We start from the raw sequence: 24360 nt of genomic DNA, 5'->3' as shown, positions 1-24360 counted from the left end.
TTGAGAAAGCGAAATCTTCCACGCCCGATCTCAAAATTGCTGTTCGAGAACCCCTGCTCATAGATGTGCTTCGAAATGTCCCTGAGGATATAAACTATGAAGGACTAAAAAATCTAATCCCGAATAGTACGAAGACTTAACAATGCGGGAAATCCCGTTCTTTCAAAGTGTATTTTGACACTATCAGTGAGCTCCAGCAGTTTCTGAGTGTTTCGGTGACTATCGGCTACGGGCGTCTACCTGCTGATTCGTTTAAGCTCTTGCCAAGACGACGCTATAACTATCCCAAAACTGGTCACCTCGCTTCCCAGTGTACGGCTGAACCTTTATGTTCTAGATGTGGCTCAAATGAACATCGTTCTACGCGAGATGAACCATGCAGACAGCCGACATTATGCGTTGAATGCAAAATCAGCAGTCACACGTTTTACAGTGCAAAATGTCCCTCAAACAGTAACCCACAAAAAAAAATGACATCTGAAGCTTCTGCAGTTAAATGTTTGTCGTGGAACATTAATGGCTAGTTCGCGAATAAAATTCCGAACTTAGACGTCGTATTTGAGCAAAATGAAGTTGTCTGTTTACAAGAACATTTCGTCACAAGCCACAGTAATAGTATTCTTAGTTTTAACAGTTCAGTATCGGTTTATTCAGTTTCAGCAAAGCAGCTAAGTGGAAAAGGGCGACCCTCCGGTGGTATTGCCGCTTTCGTTCGTTCGACTCTAAGATCTAATGTATTTGAAGCCAATGATCATTTTCTAGCGGTTCGTGTTGAGGGCTGTTCTTTATTAATGTACATTTGCCTACAAATTACCATGATGAGCGTTCGGAGCATGCTTTTACTTTTTCTAGTGATAAACTCGGCCAATGTCTTAACCGTATTAGATCCTTAAGCCTTCAATGAATATTAGTTGGTGACTTCAATCGCGATTTGAATGAACCGCTCTCACCTAGGTCTTTACGTTCTACGCGGTTGCTTAGTATTTTCGGAGACCAGTTTGATCTCAAGTGCAAAGATTTAAATTTTAAACACATACACACCTCAATGTCTACATAAAATCTGGATCATGTCGTTGCGTCTGAAAATCTCAGGATCTCGCCTGTCAAGGTCGTGCTTGATTTTCAGCTATCTGATCACTTACCAGTACAATTCTCAGCCGAGATTCCTTGCCACAGCTCAGATACACAAACGCAAACAACTTCAAAAACACCTCCTAGGTCTCGCCGTGATTGGCGTAAAATTAACCCTGTGTTATTTCAAGAAGAAGCAGCCAGAGTCCTTAGTAAGATACGTGTCCCTTTCCATCTTCTCTCTAGATTAACGGCTCTTCCAAAGGAGGAAACACAACTATCAGTCGATATATATTGCGTAGAAATTGGCCGCGCCCTTCGCTGTGCCGAAAAAACTGCCGTCCCTCTAAGTAGACCCCGTCATCCTACCCTTCCTGGCTGGTCTGAAAATCCAGAGTTGGTGGATACCCATTCTAAGCCTAAATTTCGGCTTCAACTTTAGATTTCTTGTGGACGACCCCGTTCGGGGGTAGTCAATTCAATCCACCTGCTCACAAAAAAAAATTTGCGAAGGAGCTAAGAGCTCACAGAAAAAAAAATTATTGATATCGAATCTACAAGGGCCAAAATTAATCCTTCTCTCCTTTCGAGTTTTCTGTCCTCTAAAAGCGATGAGTCTTTGTCCGCATCTGCTATCCCTGATTCTGAATGGTACGCGTACGTATGGGTCAGAATTTTTGCCTCCTGACCCAGCCCTCAGCGAAAGATACGAAGCTGAGTTGGATGACTTCTTAGATAGTTGTCCTCAGGAAGATTATGTTGTAACAGAGGGAGCTGTGTGCAAGGCCATCTCTCACCTAAAACCTAATCCTCGCCACATAGCTAACTCTGGATTTTCGGACTAACCAGGAAAGGTAGGATAACGGGGTATACCTAAAGGGACGGCAGCTTTTTCAGCACAGCGAAAGGCATGGCCGATTTCTGCGCAATATATGTCGACTAATAGTTGTGTTTCCTCTTTTGAAAAAGCAGTCAATCTGGAGAGAAGATGAAAAGGGACACGGATCTTACTAAGGACTGTGGCGGCTTCCCAGGTTTTCAAAAGGGCGTATATTATTAAAAATTGTCGAGAAACTTTGTCCAACATATACATAGTGAGATAAAATACAGATTCTTATAACGAAAAATCAAAAAGATTTAAATGTTCATTCCTGAACCAAAGAAAAAGGCAATGTCAATTAAAAAGGATCAAAATTAATCAGAGGCAACGCTTTGCCTATAGTAAAGGCCATACGGCTCCAATGTTTTATTATTAATTTATTAATTTTTTTTCCCAAAGACACTTCATACGGAAGGAGTCATCGTAGAAACTTCAAATGGCGCTCGTTCAATTAAACATCAATAGATCTATTGGCCCTTTAGAGCTTCAAGAATGATTGGCGGACACCTCTGGGCCCCCCCCCCCACGCCCATCATTCCCCCAAACACATCCAATCAAAATTTTGAGATAGCCATTTTGTTCAGCGTAGTTGATTTCCAGATAGAAAATATATTTTTGAGGAGGATACCCCCCCCCCCATAACCCTCGGAGCAAGGGTTTTAAGTTATGCCCTGGGGGCTTATAAGTTTTTTATAGAAGGCGTTGTCGTAGAAACTTCAAAACAGGCTCATTCGATTGTAAATTAAAGAGCTAGTGCCCTTTTTAATAGTCGAAAGTCATTGGAGTGTAACTAGCTCCCCTCCCCCGCCCCCATGCCCATCATTTTCCCAAACACATCCAATCAAAATTTTAAGATAGCCATTTTGTTCAGCGTAGTTGATTTCCTGATAGAAAATATATTTTTGAGGAGGATACCCCCCCACAACCCTCAGGGCAAGGGTTTTAAGTTATGCCCTGGGGGCATATAAGGTTTTTATAGAAGGCGTTGACGTAGAAACTTCAAAACAGGCTCATTCAATTGGAAATTAAAGAGCTAGTGCACTTTTTAATAGTCGAAAGTGATTGGAGTGTAACTAGCCCCCCCCCACGCCCATGATTTTCCCAAACACATCCAATCAAAATTTTCAGATAGCCATTTTGTTCAGCGTAGTTGATTTCCAGATAGAAAATATATTTTGAGATGGACACTCCCCCACAACCCTCAGCGTAATGGTTTTAATTTCTGACCTGGGGGTATGTAAGGTTTTTAAAGAAGGTGTTGTCGTAAAAACTTCAAAACAGGCTCCTTCGAATCGAAATTAAAGTGCTATTGTCGAGTTTCAAAGTCCAAAGTGTTTGGAGGGCAACGCGCCCCCCTCCCACGCCCATCATTCCCCCAAACACCTCCATTCAAAATTTTGAGATAGCCATTTTGTTCACCGTAGTTGATTCCCAGATAAAAAATATATTTTTGAGGAGGATACTCCCCCACAACCCTCAGGGCAAGGGTTTTAAGTTATGCCCTGGGGACATATAAGGTTTTTATAGAAGGCGTTGTCGTAGAAACTTCAAAACAGGCTCATTCTACTGTAAATTAAAGGGCTAGTGCCCTTTTTAATAGTAGAAAGTGATTGGAGTGTAACTAGCCCCCTTCCCCCCCCCCAAGCTCATCATTTCCCCAAACACATCCAATCGAAATTTTCAGATAGCCATTTTGTTCAGCGTAGTTGATTTCCAGATAGGAAATATATTTTAGAGGAGGACACTTCCCCACAACCCTCAGGGCAAGGGTTTTAAGTTATGCCCTGGGGCATATGTGGTTTTTATAGAAGGCGTTGTCGTAGAAACTTCAAAACAGGCTCATTCGATTTGAAATTAACGGGCTAGTGCCTTTTTTAATAGTCGAAAGTGATTGGAGGGCAACTAGCCCCCCCCCCACGCCCAGCATTTCCCCAAACACATCAAATCAAAATTTTGAGATAGCCATTTTGTTCAGCGTTGTTGATTTCCAGATAGAAAATATGTTTTTGAGGAGGACACTCCCCCAGAACCTTCAGGGCAAGGGTTTTAAGATATGCCCTGGGGGCATGTAAGGTTTTATTAAGTCGTTGTCGTAGAAACTTCAAAATAGGTTCATTCGATTGGAAATTCAAAGGAATAGTGCCCTTTTTAATAGTCAAAATTGTTTGGAGGGCAACTAGCCCCCCCCTTCCTACGCCAAATATTCCCCTAAACCCACACCGTCCAAATTTTTTGATAGCCATTTTGTTCACTGTAGTTGATGTCCGGATTCAAAATAAAGTTTTGAAGAGGAGACTCCCCCACAACCCTCGGGGCAAATGTTTTAAGTTATGCCCTGGGGACATTTAAGGTTTTTATAAAAGGCGTTGCCGTAGAAACTTCAAAACTGGAAAATTGGTTTTTAAATTCAATGGGATAGTGACAATTTCACTAATCTAAAGGGTCGCGAGTGCATTTAGTCCCCCCGCCCTACACCCATACTTTCCCCAAAACCCACCAAGCAAACGTTTGAAATAGCCATTTTTTTCAGGACACCTGATTTCCAGATAGAAAATATGTTTTGGAGGAGGACTCTTCCCCAGAACCTTCAGGGCAAGGGTTTTAAGATAAGCGCTGGGGGCATATAAGGTTATTTTAGAAGGCTTTGTCTTAGAAACTTCAAAAAAGGCTCATTCGATTGTAAATTCAAAGGGATTGTGCCCTTTTTAATAGTCAAAAGTGATCGGAGGGCAACTAGCCCCCCCCCCCTACGCCCATCATTTCCCCAAACACATCCAATCAAACTTTTGAGATGATTTCCATTTTGTTCAGCGTAGTTGATTTCCAGATTGAAAAAATATTTTTGAGGAGGAGACTCCCCCACAACCCTCAGGGCAAAGGTTTTAAGTTATGCCCTGGGGGCATTTAAGGTTTTTATAGAAGGTGTTGCGTAGAAACTTCAAAACAGGCACATTCAATTGGAAATTCAAAGGGCTAGTGCCCTTTTTAAAAGTCGAAAGTGATTGGAGGGCAACTAGCCCCCCCCCCCCACGCCCATCATTTCCCCTAACACATCCAATCAAAATTTTTAGATAGCCATTTTGTTCAGCGTAGTTGATTTCCAGATAGAAAATATGTTTTTAAGGACGACAATCCCCCACAACCCTCAGGGCAAGGGTTGTGGTCAATTAAAAAGGATCAAAATTAATCTCAAGAAACATTTCCCACAAAAGAAGTTTTTCAAAGCAAGGTAAAGAGCTGCATTAAATCAAAGATGAGCAAAAATAAAGTCAAAAATGTTTCAAGCGTTAAACTACCATAAATCATCGTCAATAAATAAATGAATCCTAAAACGATCAGAAATTACAATAAATATCCGATTCAAACTCAAAACGATCAGAAACTAAGAGAAGAAAGGCTGCCGCCCCCCCCCCCCCTGACTTCTGAAGACTAGAACATAATTTTCACTTTGCTGACAACAAAACACATTTTATATACGGCTGTTTGTTTTTTTACTTTAATAAATTGAAAATTATTAATACTTTCAGGAAAGAATATCAGCTTATTTATTAAATTGTCAATCAAAATTCCTTTGATTTTTCAGCAATCTGGGCTATTATTTTTTTTTCTTCTGTTTTTGAAATTATGAGAAACAAAACACATAACTCGAAATAAGGATTTTTCAGTGAAGTTTAGAAGGCACTCTGGTTTAGAGTGGAAAGTAAAAATTTTCCACGGAGGGAAAATTTCCGGCATGTTTTGAAAAACGGTTAGAGATTAGAAGAAAAACGAGTCTTTTTTCAAACGAAAGTAGGCAAAAAATAATTTTCTTGGCGGAATTGTCTGCAAGAAGTTTTTTGGGTGAGCTTTCAGCAGGGATGGAATTGTCTGGGGGATGGGGGGGATCTTATGCGAGAGGAACTTTCCAAAGAGGTGTTTTCTTGGAGGGGGGGATAGGGTAAGATATGCTCTGGTTTAGAAGGCACTGGGGGCTACTCTTCTTAGTTTCTGTTCGTTTTGAGCTTGACTCCGTTATTTATTGTAATTTCTGTATTGTACGGTAGTATGGTATAGTGCGGAAATATGGTACTTTTTGCTGGTTTGGTGGAAAATTAAACTTAACCTGAAAAAGGGACGCTCCTAGATATATTTTGCACTAAAATTAACCATGTCTGTCTTACTCACCATTGATTGCAAACTGATTGATGGTTCGTTCTATGTTAAACTGGTTCTGAGTGAGGGTCTCAGCTTTCCCTCAAATTTATGTGGGCGTGGAATCATGTGTTTCTTTAGCCTTTACAAATCAAGCTTGTGCTATACACATCTGATTTTTTTTTTTTTTAACTCAATATAGCTTTTTGATGTAATATACCTATAAATTGTTGATAAATACAGTTTCATTTTTAATAAACATGACGAACGTAATTGTTTTAACTGACTCATTTGGAACATTGTATTCACAACTATACATTTCTACACATTCCCGAACTCAAGTGGAGAAATTTTGACTGATTCACAGGTGTTTTCTAGTTTAAAATATAATTCTCGTTTTGGAAAGTTGTGTCCAAACTCTTCTCAAGTAATCGTTTGAAATTCCTTTCAAAAACTCAGATGATTGCTTTTTTGAATGCCGATTCAGACAATTTTGAGTTTCTTATTGTTGGTCAGAATAATACAGTTCCACGTTCCCAGAAATAGAGAACTACTTTCGATGGATAAACATAATTTTTCTTCAAAAAATTTAATCCAAAGGTTCTAAAGTTTTTATGGTTGATTAGTATTATAATTCCTTTAAACTATTCTTACGTCTTCCATGATAAACCCATGATATTCTATTTTGACTTGCAAAGGGCTGCCAACTTCGGGTCTCTAATTCTATCTCCTTGGGACTCTGCTAGCTGATCTATCGGATTCTTCAACTAAAAGCTTGAACTAAAGGGTTGTGAATCTCTGAGTCATGGTGGTTGACATCAAGGATTCTCAGTGGGTGCCAAGCTCTGAGGTTAGCAACACCTCTCCAATCTCTACGATAAAAAACGAAATAACAAAATTGGGCTTCCTTTTTTCGGGGAAAGTGGAACTGTTTGATTGTGACCAATAGTAAGGTTCTTAGAATTGTTTTAATTGACATTTTTGAAAAAAATAACAGTCATTTGACTTTTTGAAAATATTTCAAAAACTGCTAGAGAAGAACTTGGACACACCTTTCCAAAGCAAGAATTATCTTTCTAATTGGAAACAACATGTGAACCAGATAAAAGTTTCTGTACACACGGTTTGTGGGGCCAGACTGGGCACAGTTCTGTGTGCAGGAATGTATAGTTGTAAATAAATGTATTGAAGGATTCGGTTTCTTATCCTGCGCCTGACAAAACAGGCATATTATACGAAAAGTATTTAGAAATATGAAAAAGCTCAAAACATATCAAGTTGGTTTTGGTGGTAGGGGGAGGGTATGTGACAAAATTATTTCCCCAACTCTTGCGTACGCGTCTCTCTCCTCATTTTCTACAGTTGTTTGTTAAGAAAAGGAAAAAAAAGGAGTCTGACTAAACAGTTAAACACAAAACCGTAAATCGATTAGGATATATTTTTGGGAGGGCCTTCTGCGTCTTCATCATACAAAAATCTGAAAGTGCCAACTATCATTTTTCGGTGGTGATCGAATTGCAACAACATATTCTATCGACATTATGAAGCCAAGATTTCCAAGTAAAGACTCCCCTGCTAAAAAAGATGCTCAATTCCAAAAGAAATTTTAGCGTCTTTCCTTCAGCAGATAGTAATATAATGGAAAACTCGCTAAATATCCAAATATTTTATTTAAAAAATTAAGATCATTCAGGCAATAAATAGTTTCTTTATGGCAGGTTCGTAACAGTCAACCAAATAGACTGGAACTAAACATAGCTGTCAAAATAATGGCATTTTTAATGATCTCCATTCTTGTGACGTCAATACACAAATGACTCTTTGACTTCCTTTGATTTTCTTTTTTTCCACTTTTTCTCCTTGGGCTATTTAGTACCAGATTTTTTAATTGATTCTGGCTTTAATTTGCTACTATGATATTTTCTATTAAAAATCCCTTTGTTATGGTTTTTTACTTGTGAGCTTAGTTGTGATATTCACCCCAATATGTTAGCCCAGTAAACAGTTATGATGTAACTGTTTGTGGGAGGGGGGGGGGGTAAAAAGTAAATTTTTGGAGAGATTGGGCGAAGGAGGATTTTGAGACGATGTGTAGACCTCAGGCGGCTTTGTGCTGCTGGGAGTCGTTAGAAGTAGCAGTAGTAGTATTTTTGAGCCTTGAGAACGGAGATAGAACACACTGATAGAACTCTCTCTGAAATCCCAGGACTTATATGATTGGTCCAATATTTTCTCGTGTTTACCAAAAAATGTACCTATTTTCAGCTTTGATCGAAGATGTCCCTTTGCTCTCTATTGAAAATATGAGGTGCCAATCATAGGCAGCGCGCTAGCGCTGCCTAAGTAAAGAACGATGCGGGCACAATACGTTTTTTTTTCTCCACCCGGGCACTTCGTATTGAAGGAGTTGTCGTAGAAACTTCGAAAAGGGCTCATTCGATTGGAAATTGGAGTGGCTAGTGCCCTTTTTAATAGTCGAATGTGATTGGAGGGCAACTAGCCCCCCCCCCATGCCCATCATTCCCCCAAAAACATCCAATAAAAATTTTGAGATAGCCATTTTGTTCATCGTAGTTGATTTCCAGATAGACAATATCTTTTTGAGGAGGACACTCCCCCACATCACTCGAGGCAAGTGTTTTAAGTTATGCCTGGGGGCATATAAGGTTTTTATAGAAAGCGTTGTCGTAGAAACTTCAAAAAAGGTTCATTCGATTGGAAATTCAAAGGGCTAATGCCCTTTTCAATAGTCGAAAGTGATTGGAAGGCAACTAGCCCCCTCCCCCCACGCCCATCATTCTCCCAAACACATCCAATCAAAATTTTGAGATAGCCATTTTGTTCAGCGTAGTTGATTTCCAGGTAGAAAATATCTTTTTGAGGAGGACACTCCCCTACAACCCTTGGCGCAAGGGTTTTAAGTTATGCCCTGGGGGCATATACGGTTTTTATAGAAGGCGTTGTCGTAGAAATCGATTGGAAATTAAAAGGGCTAGTACCCTTTTTAATAGTAGAAAGTGATTGGAGGGCAACTAGCCCCCCCACGCCCATCATTCCCCCAAACACATCCAATCAAAATTTTGAGATAGCCATTTTGTTCAGCGTAGTTGATTTCCAGATAAAAAATATGTTTTTGAGGAGGACACTCCCCTACAACCCTAGGCGCAAGGGTTTTAAGTTATGCCCTGGGGGCATATAAGGTTTATTTAGAAGGCATTGTCGTAGAAACTTCAAGAAAGGCTCATTCGATTGGAAGTTCAAATGGCTAGTGCCCTTTTTAATAGTTCAAAGTGATTGGAGGGCACCTAGCCCCCCCCCCCACACGCCTCCTTCCTCCACATACATCCACTCAAAATTTTGAGAGAGCATTTTGTTCAGCGTATTTGATGTAAAGTTAGAAAATATGTTTTTGAGTAGGACACTCCCCCACAACCCTCGGGGCAAGGGTTTAAAGTTATGGCCTGGGGGCATATAAGGTTTTTATAGAAGGCGTTGTCATAGAAACTTCAAAAAACACTCATTTGATTGGATATTCAAAGGGCTAGTGCCCTTTTTAATAGTTGAAAGTGATCGGACGGTAACTAGCCCCCCTCTCACGCCCACCTTTTCATAGGCAGCGCGCTAGCGCTGCCTAAGTAAAGAACGATGTGAACACAATGTGTTGTTTTTTGGGGTTTTTTCTCCATACCCGGGCACTTCGTATTGAAGGAGTCGTCGTAGAAACTTCAAAAAGGGCTCACTCGATTGGAAATCGGAGTGGCTATTGTCCTTTTTAATAGTCAAAAGTGATTGGAGGGCAACTAGCCCCCCCCCCCCCACGCCGATCGTTCCCCCGGACACATCCAATAAAAATTTTGAGATAGCCATTTTGTTTGTCGTAGTTGATTTCCAAATAGACAATATCTTTTTGAGGAGGACACTCCCCCGCAACACTCGGGGCAAGGGTTTTAAGTTATGCCTGGGGGCATATAAGGTTTTTATAGAAAGCGCTGTCGTAGAAACTTCAAAAAAGGCTCATTCGATTGGAAATTCAAAGGGCTAGTGCCCTTTTTAATAGTCGAAAGTTATTGGAGGGCAACTAGCCCCCCCCCCCCACACCCATCATTCCCCCAAATACATTCAATCAAAATTTTGAGATAGCCATTAGCTATTTTTTTCAGCGTAATTGATTTCCATATAGAAAATATGTTTTTGAGGATGACACTCCCCCACAACCCTCGGGGCAAGGGTTCTAAGTTATGCCCTGGGGGTATATAAGGTTTTTATAAAAAGAGTTGTCGTAAAAAATTCAAAAAAGTCTCATTCGAGAGAAAGTTCTAAGGGATACGGTCCTATTTCCTAGGCACATGTGATGGGCGGGCAACTAGCCCCCCCCCCCAGGGCCATCATTCCCCCAAACCGATCCGCTAAGCCTGGCGCGGAAGTCCTTTTATCCTACACATTTGATTTTCAGATAGAAAGTTTGGGTTTGTTGGCGACGATCCCCCAAAACCCTTAGGGCACGGGTCTTAATTTTTGCCCTGTGGACATATAAGGTTTTATAGAAGGTGTTGTCATAGAAACTTCAAAAAAGGCTCATTTGATTGGAAATTCAAAGGGATAGTGCCCTTGTAATAGTTGAGGGTTATTGGACGGTAACTAACCCCCCTCTCACGCCCACCTTTTCATAGGCAGCGCGCTAGCACTGCCTAAGTAAAGAACGATGTGGACACAATGTGTTGATTTTTGGGTTTTTTCTCCATACCCGGGCACTTCGTATCGAAGGAGTCGTCGTAGAAATCTCAAAAAGGGCTCACTCGATTGGAAATCGGAGTGGGTAGTGTCCTTTTTAATAGTCGAAAGGGATTGGAGGGCAACTATCCCCCCCCCACGCCGATCATTCCCCCGAACACATCCAATAAAGTTTTAGATATCCATTTTGTTCAGCGTAGTTTATTTACTGATAGAAAATATGTTTTGAGGAGGACACTCCCCCACAACCCTCAGGTCAAGGGTTTTAAGTTATGTCCTGGGGTATACAAGGTTTTTATAGAAGGTGTTGTTGTAGAAACTTCAAAACAGGCTCATTTGATTGTAAATTCAAAGGGCTAGTGCCCTTTTTAATAGTTGAAAGTGATTGGAGGGCAACTAGCCCCCCCACCCACGCCCTTCATTCCCGCAAATACATCCAATCAAAATTTTGAGATAGCTATTTTGTTCTGCGTAGTTGATTTCCCTATAGAAAATATCTTTTTGAGGAGGACACTCCCCCACAACCCTCAGGGCAAGGGTTTTAAGTTATACCCTGGGGGCATTTAATGTTTTTATAGAAGACGTTGTCGTAGAAACTTCAAAAAAGCTCATCCGATTGGAAATTCAAACGGCTAGTGCCCTTTTTAATAGTCGAAAGTGATTGGAGGTTAACTAGCCCCCCCCCCCATGCCCATTATTCCCCCAAACACATCCAATCAAAATTTTGAGATAGCCATTTTGTTCAGCGTAGTTGATTTCCAGATAGAAAATATGTTTTTGAGGAGGACACTCCCCCACAACCCTCGGGGCAAGGGTTTAAAGTTATGGCCTGGGGGCATGTAAGGTTTTTATAGAAGGCGTTGTCATAGAAACTTCAAAAAAGACTCATGTGATTGGAAATTCAAAGGGCTAGTGCTCTTTTTAATAGTCGAAAGTTATTGGACGGTAACTAACCTCCCTCTCACGCCCCCTTTGCATAGGCAGCGCGCTAGCGCTGCCTAAGTAAAGAACGATGTGAACACAATGTGTTGTTTTTTGGTTTTTTTCTCCATACCCGGGCACTTCGTATCGAAGGAGTCGTCGTAGAAACTTCAAAAAGGGCTCACTCGATTGGAAATCGGAGTGGCTAGTGTCCTTTTTAATAGTCGAAAGTGATTGGAGGGCAACTAGCCCCCCCCCCCACGCCGATCGTTCCCCCGGACGCATCCAATAAAAATTTTGAGATAGCCATTTTGTTTGTCGTAGTTGATTTCCAAATAGACAATATCTTTTTGAGGAGAACACTCCCCCGCAACACTCGGGGCAAGGGTTTTAAGTTATGCCTGGGGGCATATAAGGTTTTTATAGAAGGCGTTATCGTAAAAACTTCAAAAAAGGCTCATTTGATTTGAAATTAAATGGGATAGTGCCCTTTTTAATAGTCTAATGTGATTGGAGGACACCTAGCCCCCCCCCCCACGCCAATCAATCCCCCAAATACATCCAATCAAAATTTTGAGATAGCCATTAGCTATTTTGTTCAGCGTAATTGATTTCCAGATAGAAAATATCTTTTTGAGGAGGACACTCCCCTAAAACCCTCGGAGCAAGGATTTTAAGTCATGCCCTGGGGGCATATAAGGTTTTTATAGAAGGCATTGTCGTAGAAACTTCAAGAAAGGCTCATTCAATTGGAAGTTGAAAGGGCTAGTTCCCTTTTTAATAGTCGAAAGTGTTTGGAGGGCAACGAGCCCCCCCCCCCCCCACGCCCATCATTCCCCCAAACACATCCAATCAAAATTTTGAGATAGCCATTTTGTTCAGCGTAGTTGATTTCCAGATAGAAAATATGTTTTTGAGGAGGACAGTCCCCCACAACCCTCGGGGCAAGGGTTTTAAGTCATGGCCTGGGGGCATATAAGGTTTTTATAGAAGGCGTTGTCATAGAAACTTCAAAAAGGCTCATTCGATTGGAAATTCAAAGGGCTAGTGCCCTTTTTAATAGTTGAAAGTGATTGGACGGCAACTAACCCCCCTCTCATGCCCACCTTTTCATAGGCAGCACGCTGGCGCTGCCTAAGTAAAGAACGATGTGGGCACAATGTGTTGTTTTTGTGGGTTTTTTTACATATCCAGGCTCTTCGTATCGAAGGAGTCGTCGTAGAAACTTCGAAAAGGGCTCACTCGATTGGAGATCGGAGTCGCTACAGTCCTTTTTAATAGTCGAAAGTGATTGGAGGGCAACGAGCCCCCCCCCCCCCCATAACCGCTCGCTTCCCCACCCCATCCAATCAAAATGTTGATTTAGCTTGTTTTTGTAGCACAGCTGACTTCCAGATAGCACATATGTTTTGAGAAGGACCATCCCTCACAACCCATGGGGCAAGAGTGTTAAGCTCTACTCTGGGGGCATATTAGGTTTTTACAAACGGTGTTTTTGCCAAACCATCAAAAAAGGCAAATTTGGTTAAAATTGCAAAGGGCTTGTATTTTTTTTAATAGACGAAAGCAACTAGAGGGAACTAGCCCGCCCACGTCCCATGTTTTCGAGGAGGACACTCCCCCACAGCCTTCAGGGCAAGGGTTTTAATTTATACCTTGGGGGTATATAAAGTTTTTATAGAAGGCGTTGTCGTAGAAACTTCAAAACAGGGTCATTCGATTGGAAATTCATAGGGCTAGTACCCTTTTTAATAGTCGAAAGTGATTGGATGGCAACTAGCCCCCCCTCCCCCAAGTCTATCATTCACCCAAACACATCCAATCAAAATTTTGAGATAGCCATTTTGTTCAGCGTAGTTGATTTCCAGATAGAAAATATGTTTTTGAGGAGGACACTCCCCCACAACCCTCAGGGCAAGGGTTTTAAGTTATGCTCAGGGCGCATATAAGGTTTTTATTGAAGGCGTTGTCATAAAAGCTTCAAAGCAGGCTCATTCGATTGGAAATTCAAAGGGCTAGTATCATTCTTCATTGTCGAAAGTGATTAGAGGGGAACTAGCCCCTCCCCCACGCCCATCATTCTCCCAAACAAATCCAATTAAAATTTTGAGAGACCCATTTTGTTCAGTGTAGTTGATTTTCACATAGATAATACGTTTTTGAGGAGGACACTCCTCAACAACCCTCAGGGCAAGGGTTTTAAGTTTTATCCTGGGGTGTATAAGGTTTTTATAGAAGGCAATGTCATAGAAACTTCAAAAGGGACTCATTTGATTGGAAATTCAAAGGGCTAGTGTTCCTTTTAATAGTTGAAAGTGATTGGAGGGAAACTAGCCCCCCCCAAGTCCATCATTCACCCAAGTACATCCAATCAAAATTTTGAGATAGCCATTTTGTTCAGCGTGGTTGATTTCCAGATAGAAAATATGTTTTTGAGGAGGTTACTTCCCCACAATCCTCAGGGCAAGGGTTTTAAGTTATGCCCAGGGGGCATATAATGATTTTATAGAAGGTGTTGTCGTAGGAACTTCGAAACAGGCTTATCAAAGGGCTAGTGCCCTTTTTAATTGTCGAAAGCGATTGGAAGGCAAATAGCCCCCCCCCTCCCATGCCCATAATTCCACGGATTACATCCAATCAAAATATTGAAATGGCCATTTTATTCAGCGTAATTGTTTTACAGATATAAAATATGTTTTTGAGGACGATAATCCCTCACATCCTTTGGGACAGCGATTTTAAGTTAATCCCTGGGGGTAATTAAGGTTATTACAGAAAATGTTGTCGTAGAAACTTAAAAAAAGCTCATTCGATTGGAAATTCAACGGGCTATTGCGCTTTTTAATAGTCGAAAGTGATTGGAGGGCAACTTGCCCCCCCCCCAAGCCCATCAATCCCCCAAACAAATCCAACAAAAAATTGTAGATATTCAATATTTACAGCGTAGTTGATTTACAAATAGATAATAGGTTTTTGAGTAGGATACTCCACCACAGCCCTAAGGGCAAGAGTTTTAAGTTATGCCGTGGGGGCATATAAGGTTTTTATAGAAGACGTTGTCGTAGAAACTTTAGAAAAGGGCTCCTTCGATTTGAAATTCAAAGGGCTAGTGCCCTCTTTAATATTCGAAAGTGATTAGTAATATTTTGTTGTTGTTGTTGTTTAGACCAGGGTACTTCGTTTCGAACGGGTTGTCGTGGGAACTTCGAAATGGGCTAATTCAATTGAAAATAGAAAGGCCCGATGCCCTTTTTTAATAGTCGATAGTGATTGGAGGGCTACTAATCCCCCTTCTACTCTCACCCACCCCATTTTCCAATATGTTTAAAAACTGAAAGTTGCCTCAAGATTAAATCAAAATCCACTGTGTTAATGCTAATTCCCAATAAGGCATCTCAGCAGTATCCCAAGAACGACTGAGGGTATTATGTTCAAACTTTCGAGGCTACTTCTGCTCTTAAAATTTAACCAAATCAAAATAGTGTAAATGCATCAAAGCCATCAAAGAAAGTAAATAGATTTTTTTGCGAACGGTATCAAGTTTTCCATGAAACTAAGTTAAACAGTACTATTTTTGTCCAGATCTTTAAAATGGTGTATGTTGTTAAAATTCCTGAAAATTTTTCTCGAGCATACAAATAGCAGGCCAAACTATAAAGTCTTAAAAAACGAAAAGACTTAAAGTATTATTTTCTTTTTCCCTGAAAAGACTATGTCAATATAAAACGAACAAAAATTAATTAAAAAAAAATTCCTCAAAATAATTTTTTCAAAGAAAAGTGAAGAACTTCATTAAACAAAAAATGAGCAAAAATAAAATAAAATAATCTACCAAGCTCGAAACTACCACAAATCAGCATCGATAAATAAATGTAACCCAAAACGAACAGAAATTAAAATAAATAACTGAGTCAAACTCAAAACGAGCAGAAATTAACACAAGTTGGGCGCAAAACCACTATGCCTTCCCAAGGCCAGAACAAAATTTGCACTTTACTAAAAAAATATAAATATTTTTACTTTTATAACTTTAGTAAATCAAATAATTTTAACATTTTGATTACTAAATATCAGTATATGTATATTAAACTGGGAATGTACATTCATTTGTATTTTTTTCAGTAAAGTGCAAATTTTGTTCTGGCAAAAAAATACAAAGGTTCGCAAAAATGATCAGGGTATAGAGTAAAAATCTCGAGTAAAAATGAAGCAGATTTTTCGAAGTCCCTAGCCTGGGGACCGTCATGTAGGGCATAATTGTCGATAACAACACAGGGTAAGGATGAGGTATGGGATTATTGGGTAAAGTTTTGGGGGAATTAAAGAGTCACTGATAATGTGAAGCAATATCCCGCAGGGACCAAAGTCAGATAAGGCTAAGCCTTGGTAAGGTAATGGTGCAACTGGCCATATAAGGCCACAATAAGCAGTAGTTGGAAGGGACTGACTGTCATTTCTGATCTCCAGAAGAGACTCCTCCAACTCTCTAGGGGCAGGTGCCTTTGAGAACTGATAGGATAGACGACCAGGCTCACTCAATCGATCAATATGTTTAATAACACAAATACCGCCTAAATTCTCCAATTTCTATTTTATCTTCTGAACATCTGTATTTTCCGTTAGGAAGACTAAAACCTCCTTTTTTTATGCTTGCAATTGCGGACTGGTAAAAATTATATGTCTTTTTTCAATTTCTTTTTTCTCTTTGATTTTATCTCAAAAGTTTGGTTAAGCTTAACAAATCGCCTTCAAATAGGAATTATATTCCGCCATTTGATTTCCCACATTGAACTCTTTGCTCTCGCACTGTCCGAGGAAAAGCACCTGCTTTAAAATCGTTTTCAGCCTTTTCTGGCGCAATAACTCCTTTCTTTATTAGAGCATGAGAAGTTGAGAATTTCGGCCTAAAGCCATATTGGTGAGGAGAAATCAAGGATACGGAACACTAATTGACGCCACACAGTTCATACGCTCACAACTCGACCTTAAAAAACTGTATTTGGCTTATTTTTGGATTTTTCTAAGGCCTTTGACACGGTTGATCATAGTATTTTAATAAGTAAATTAAATAGTTACGGTATTCGTGGTGTTCCCCTCTCTTGGTTTGATTCTTATCTATCTGGAAGGGTACAGAGTGTGAGCCTGGGTGAAGTATCCTCTCAGCCCTTACCTGTTCGGAGGGGTGTCCCGCAAGGCTCCGTTCTGGGCCCTATTTTATTTCTCCTGTATATCAATGATCTTGTTATAGACCTGGGCCCTTCAGTGTATCCTGTATTATTTGCTGATGACAGCAACTTCTTCATCACTGGCACCAATCTACCATTGGCAGTAACCTCTGCCCAAGTCCTTCTGAACAGAGTCCAGGCGTGGTGCCTTACGAATAACATGACCATTAATAGCACAAAAAGTCAAATAGTGTTATTCAGAACCCCCTACAACAAAGACGTTATTCAACCTGCTCTTGGTCTCAGGTATTCCTCCGACATCATCCCACAAGTGGAGGTTGCCAAGTTTCTTGGTGTATTTATTGACTCATGCTTGTCATTCTCTAATCATATTTCTTACATCACAGCAATAATTTTGAGACAAGTAGCTATGATTAACCGTGTGAATTATTTTCTTCCTCCTGACATCCTAGTTACCCTCTATTATTCCTTTATTTTTCCTTACCTTTCTTATTGCGGATCAGTTTGGGGAAATACAAAACGGTCCTTCATTAAAAAACTCAAATTTGCCCAAAACCGCGCCATTAAAGCAGTTTTTCGGCTTCCCCGTCTATATCCAACTCGTGATTTGTATTCAGATTTTGGCATAGCTCCACTTGATCAAATCATACAAAAACTAAATTTATCGCTTGCTTACTCTGCTTTCCACAATAATCTTCCACCTCAACTCCTAACCTATTATAATATTAATAATTCGGAAGCCCATTGTCTCCGTTCATCCAATAGAGCCTTTAAAATTCCTAAATGCGTTTCTAGTGCTGCCCAGCAATCTCCCATTTACAAATCTATTATTCAATGGAACAAAATTCCCTCCAGTGTTGAACTAGCCACAGGTTTCTGCAAGTTGTATAAAAATGTAACAAAACTTGATGGTATAATTTAATATTTCCATTTTTAACAAATTTGCTCAAATTAGCTCTGTTTTATTCTTCGATTTTTTTTTTATCTTTCAGTTGCTTTAATTTTTTTTTCTCTTGGTCCTTAACAAGTTATCTTCTAGGATCTTTATTGTTATTAATGTTTGTGTTATGTTTTTATTCGAATAAATTGAAATTGAATTGAAATTCTTTGGGGCCTGATTATGGTCGCCAGTAGTATGAGCATAATTACTTCAAGGACATACCCTCCCTTTTTCTATGGGATTTCAAGGACATGCCCTCCCTTTTCCCGTAGGATTCAAGCGCATGCCCTCTGACGTCACGTGACACACCTGTACAATACGGTCAGCTGTTTCTAGGCAACATTCCCACCATTGGCTCTTGCCAATGGAGCTTAGGTCAGGTGTTTTTATATGACACAGCCCTTTGTTTTCTGTGACAGTCCTCTGACGTCAGAATACACACCCCCGTTTCAAGCGCAAGTTACAACCACGTGACACACCCTCGCCTTTAAAGGGTCATATAAGTGGAGCTACCAACCCCTCAAGCAGTAAAACCTAAGCAATACGGTTACTGATTCTATTAAAGGGAACATAGCTGTCAAGACTCCGTGACACACCCCTTTGGACTCCAATGACGTCATATGACTTACCCCGTTTCAAGCGGACTAATATGCTTAACTTTGGGTCAGGAGCCCATGGGGGAATCCCGCTTGTAACGTAACGACAGCTCACACCTTACGTAATTATTGTGCAACACTATCACATTTTATTTTTTTTCCAAAAGCCCCCAAAGCGTTTTTTTCATTAACTTAATGGCGGCATATACTTTATGTAAGGTCAGCCCATCTTACGCATGGATGGTGCATTCATCACTACCAAATAATACCATTTTGACATTTTTCGACCAAAAGCCTAGAAATTTGCTTTTTCGGCGTCTCATTTTTCGCTCGAAATACCTTTCATTTTTTTCTTTTTCTAGAGTTTTTGACCCCGCCAGGACTCGAAAGGTCATTCCCTTCCAATGGTACAGCGCCCCAAGCAAGTCGTCAATGATACCATTCACAGTATATTGTATCTGGAACCATGTTCTAAAAATAGCCCATTGCGTGACACCTAAGATTCCCCATATTTTGGCAAACACTAAAATGATGTGCTTACAGCCAAAATTTGGCACGCACTCGGAAAACATGTGTTTCCAGGAGACATTTGCTCTCAAGATATTAATAACGATAAAATGAAAATGTATCGTTTTCTTCACACGGGTTGTTAGATTTCACACTATCGAGACAATACGCCCCCCCCCCTCTACCATGCAATACCGGAGGAATAAGGTTGATATTCGATGCAAATTTAAGACACATTAAGAGCTTCTAAGGAAAATATCCATTTCTTTTAGTATCTGTTATATTTTCACCTCTTCCATGGGAAAAATTCCTTAATGTCTCCACCCTAACTTTTAAGCTGTAGTTCATCCCACAATGACATTACATGACCCCCCCCCCCCAATCCTGACAAGACATCATATCCACCTAGACATTTTTCAGGCATTTCAAATTAAAAACTATGTCTTTAAATCCCGTGATTCAAGTTTTTTGCAACCCAAGCCAATCATTAGTGCCCCACAAAATACTCCATACCGCCATGGCATTTCACACATGTGACACCCTCCCCACCCCCTGGATGACCTAATATTAGTAATATATTTAAACCATAGTAAGAGGTATAATTGAAAGACTGTTAACGAAATAAGCTGTTTCATTGAGTATTGTTAGCTTTAAATCCCCCTCTAGCAAAAATTCCAATTAACACCTCCCATCTTATCTTTAAGCTCTAGAGTAAGTATACTCAATGACATGCATACCACCTTGGTAAATTATTGATGATATTAAACACCCCCATGACATCGCTACATCTCCCCCAAAACATCTTCAGGCATTTTCTAATAAAAATTATGCTTTTAAATCCCGTGATTCAAGTTTTTGCAATAAAGTCCTATCATGATGCCCCCACAAAACACGCCACACCACCATGGCATCACCCCCATCCATCACCGTATGGCACCAGACTTTACTTTTAGTTCACGCAGTTTTTCCCATATTAGGCTTCTTTAGTCGACTGTAGTTTGTTTATTTTTTGTTTTATAGTTTTGATTGAGTTAAGAAATTTCTCGTGTGATAAGTTGTTGAGTACATTGTGTTTTCGTAAACGTGTGCTGACTTTGCCATTGTCAAGTTTCATGTATTGACATGGGCGTAGGCAGCATATTGTCTAGGGGGGGGGCAGTCGATAGTATGATATAAGGCCTTTTATCAACTGCTTTTCCAACCCTCTGCTTTTTCAGCCATATCTAATATAAATTTGAAGGTTAAGGGGGGGGGGGCAGCTGCCCCCCCCCCCCCCCCCCCCTCCCTACGCCCTTGTGTATTGACTTGATATGGTTTAATTTCGCCATATTGAGTTTTCAGATGTGTATATTGATTTTTCGGTTATTGAGCTTCCTGTATCGACTCAAGGGGGTTGATAGCCATGCTATATTTCTTTAATGAATTGTGGGGCTTTTATTTTGGATATTAGGGATTATCTACTTGGCTAACATAAGTGTGGCGTGATAATTGTACACTCTTATAAATCGCTCAGGGTCAACTACGCTCCTCTGGAAAATCTAAATATCTACGTCCCAGATATTAGTTCTTCTGGCACAGCAAATTATTACCAATTCACTGCTTTATAATCCCGAACTAGGAAGGCTTACTCACCTTCAAAAAAAACGTGACAAATTCTCCCTAAATTTCTATACAAATTACTTCTTAATACAAGGTATTAAAATCAGTATCAGAGAGGAAATCGGATAATGACTGTACTTGAGCCATAAGGGCTTCATATTTAAATGATTAAGTACAGAAGGCGAGTCTACAAGCCACAAGTCGGCTTTTTCACATGCAACTCCTGCACTAGTCTAGTGTACTCGACGCACTTGATCTGTTAGTTCCTTGTAAAATCGTTGTGGAAAAAGTTCCACGACGATCGCACAATCGCAGACGACTTTACACACCATTCGCTGGCTTTTGAGTGAGATAGCTTGTAAATTACCCATATTTAATTACGTTAGCTTGTGCACAAGCTGCTAGTAGCATGGGAAAATATTGTATTATATTTAGAAATCTTAGCCTTTACAGTAGACGACAACACGCGATTTCCACATTCCACATGCCAGCTAGTTGGCAACTAAGCAAGTGGGAAATTTTGTGTGTATTCGACTATTAGCGTACTCGCCAACTCATTGGCTTCTTACAAACCGGCTTTCTAGCTTGTAAACTCGTAACGTGTACTTAAGGCTTAAGGTTTTATACAACATTTCCATTGATATGACTGGTGGAAGTTCCAAATAATGTGAATCTCTAGTGCCCAATTCTCTGAAGTTCAAAGAGTTAGGAGTCATGACCGAAAAAAATCAAGACCCGAACCCAACGACTTTTTATTGAGCTAAAAGAAGAAAAACGTGGCTGCTTGTGGTCAGTCGGTGTAATTTTGACGAAGTGTGTTGCAAACTATTAATGAAAGCTGACTGTGAGACCAAGCAGCCAGAAAACCATTTTAGCAAAATTTGGGAGTAAGAGCAGGGGCTGAGGAGGAGTAGACCCTCTTGTAAGGAATATTTTCTGTTTATTTTAAGTTTTAATGTCGCCCTTAACTTTCATATAAAGAAATTCTAACTTTAATTTGTATAAAGACGGCAATGCTCCAATTGAAACGAATATTTGTGGAGCAGATCAACACACACTATCTCACCTGTACCTAAAAGTACTTGGCGAATTTACTATAGAAAATTGTCATCAATTTCATTGGGCGTATTACAGCGAAAGCAGAAAGCACAAAACTGAATATACTAGCAGGATTTTTCTTCAGTAGTGTACTGGATAACTAACTCTCTCACGGTCCTACATTTTTTAGTCTACTAAGTAGTAAACAGTGTTTTTAGGAGGAATTCTGTTAGTTATCTAGTAGCTGTACAGCTTCCACATTACTGTCCTTCGAATTATAATGTTCACGGTTCTTGCCGTGCTGTGCATTATTCTCTTTTACTGTTAGCATCTTAAATCTATTTTCCAACAGAATTCCTTTTACATTTAAGATGTAAGCAGTCAAAAATGATTGAAGTCTGTTTTTTTTTAAATTTTGCTTCCTTAAATATACTCTTCTGACTGTACAATTTTCATTTGTTGTATTTTTCAGCTTTAGGTTTCAGTTTTGTTATCTCTTTTGAAGCATTCAGTATGTTATTTTTTATTGTCTATGGTCAAGTTTTTATTTATTGTTCTGTAACAAGTTTATTTAATCATTTTATTTTAAGAAAATAAGTTATATTATCTTCATTGTGTTTATGCTTTTACAGGCCCTGACATTTTTCGCACTATTTATTATCCTCCAAGTGGACTCGAAGGCTATTGAGGATTTGCAGGCAGAAGAAAGCCAAAACATCGATTTGATATCGGATGGTAATAAGGTTAGTAAGTTCAATACACGAGCACTTCCCTCAGTTGCAATGGAACATTTTTGACCCAATTTTAACAAGTATTTGCAGTTTGAGACCCATATTGTTGATCTGAGTCTTTTACTATTTTTTCGGAAAGTATGGAGGTCCTGTGAGGAGTAAAGCACTGAAATGAACTTTGAAGACATGTTGTAGATGAAATATTCGGAGCTCATGTGTGAGCCAAACAGATCATCTGTTAGCAAAAAGGCGCTTATTTATACAGTAGTATAGCTTTAATCACTAAGAAACACTTATTTTAACAATATTTAATGAAACGAAACAATAGAAAACAACTCATGCATATTATTTCCTTCCAAAATACCAGTATTAATATACTTTGCTTTTTTATTGTTCCTGATCTTTTGACCCTATTACTGGCACAAACTCCTCATTTGACCCCACATTATTACAAAATAATTTACTTTCATAAATCTTGTGATTTAAGAAATAGGGCCAAAAACTGAAGCAGATCCTGACCAGTTTCTTCGTACATTCGGCCTAAGAAAGGACCATCCGGAAACCTAGCCGGAAGTGCTAGGAGGTTAACCCTTCCTGACATATACTACGTAATTTCTTCAGCCTTTAAACTTGCAATGATTTATGCCCAGACCCCTATCAATTACTGGTAAACTCCAAGAGACTTCGAGGCTAAGTACGCTAAGACCTCGAACTTCGAGGCTGCGAGGTAAAGATCTAAGTACGCACTTAGGAATATCTTCCAGAAAATACGGAATGTTTTACTAACATATGACATAGAGGTCAACCAAAAATTGCTTTGGAGCTTGTAAAGGGAATGTAAACGGGCCAACATTTGTAGGCGTATTTTTGGAGGGATTGTACGGCAATGGTAGTGATGGTGACAACGTTCCCCAAATTAGAGACAACAATAACGGTGCAAAATTGACAGTGACAATATAGTCCCTATGACAGCCACAACGATGTTATTCATCGCTGTCATGTTATCATGATAATCATGTTAATCATGATGCTCTCTCTCTCTCTCTCTCTCTCTCTCTCTCTCTCTCTCTCTCTCTCTCTCTCTCGCTCGCTCTCTCGCTCTCTCTCTTTCTTTCTCCCTCTCTTTTTTCTTTCTCTCTCTCTCTCTCTCTCTCTCTCTCTCTCTCTCTCTCTCTCTCTCTCTCTCTCTCTCTCTCTCTCTCTCTCTCTCTCTCTCTCTCTCTCTCTCTCTCTCTCTCTCTCTCTCTCTCTCTCTCTCTCTCTCTCTCTCTCTCTCTCTCTCTCTCTCTCTCTCTCTCTCTCTCTCTCTCTCTCTCTCTCTCTCTCTCTCTCTCTCTCTCTCTCTCTCTCTCTCTCTCTCTCTCTCTCTCTCTCTCTCTCTCTCTCTCTCTCTCTCTCTCTCTCTCTCTCTCTCTCTCTCTCTCTCTCTCTCTCTCTCTCTCTCTCTCTCTCTCTCTCTCTTCCTCTCTCTCTCTTTCTCTCTCTCTCTCTGTCTCTTTCTCTTTCTCTCTCTCTTTCTCTTTCTCTTTCTCTCTTCTCTCTCTCTCTCTCTCTCTCTCTCTCTCTCTCTCTCTCTCTCTCTCTCTCTCTCTCTCTCTCTCTCTCTTTCTCTTTCTCTTTCTCTTTCTCTCTCTCTCTCTCTCTCTCTCTCTCTCTCTCTCTCTCTCTCTCTCTCTCTCTCTCTCTCTCTCTCTCTCTCTCTCTCTCTCTCTCTCTCTCTCTCTCTCTCTCTCTCTCTCTCTCTCTCTCTCTCTCTCTCTCTCTCTCTCTCTCTCTCTCTCTCTCTCTCTCTCTCTCTCTCTCTCTCTTCTCTCTCTTCTATTTCTCTTTCTCTTCTCTCTCTCTATCTCTCTCTCTCTCTCTCTCTCTCTCTCTCTCTCTCTTTCTCTTTCTCTTTCTCTCTCTCGCTCTCTCTCTTTCTCTCTCTTTCTCTCTCTTTCTCTCTCTTTCTCTCTCTCGCTCTCTCTCTCTGCTCTCTCTCGCTCTCTCTCTTTCTCTCTCTCTCTCTCTCTCTCGCCCTCCAATCTTT

General features: G+C 40.1%; 1 protein-coding gene across 1 annotated transcript in view; it reads left to right on the top strand.

Moving 5' to 3' along the window:
• LOC148955655 (uncharacterized) overlaps window positions 1-24360 on the top strand; it is a 93694-nt gene that overhangs the window by 55102 nt on the left and 14232 nt on the right. The window contains exon 2 of the mRNA XM_089103325.1: window positions 22233-22343. Coding sequence (XP_088959451.1) covers window positions 22233-22343 — 111 coding nt within the window. The remainder of the gene's footprint in view (window positions 1-22232; window positions 22344-24360) is intronic.

This window comes from Artemia sp. Qi Xiang Cuo, chromosome 2, assembly GCF_049724085.1.
Source record: "Artemia sp. Qi Xiang Cuo chromosome 2, ASM4972408v1, whole genome shotgun sequence".
Classification (NCBI taxonomy): domain Eukaryota; kingdom Metazoa; phylum Arthropoda; class Branchiopoda; order Anostraca; family Artemiidae; genus Artemia; species Artemia sp. Qi Xiang Cuo.
This window is presented reverse-complemented; position numbering and strand designations above follow the sequence as displayed.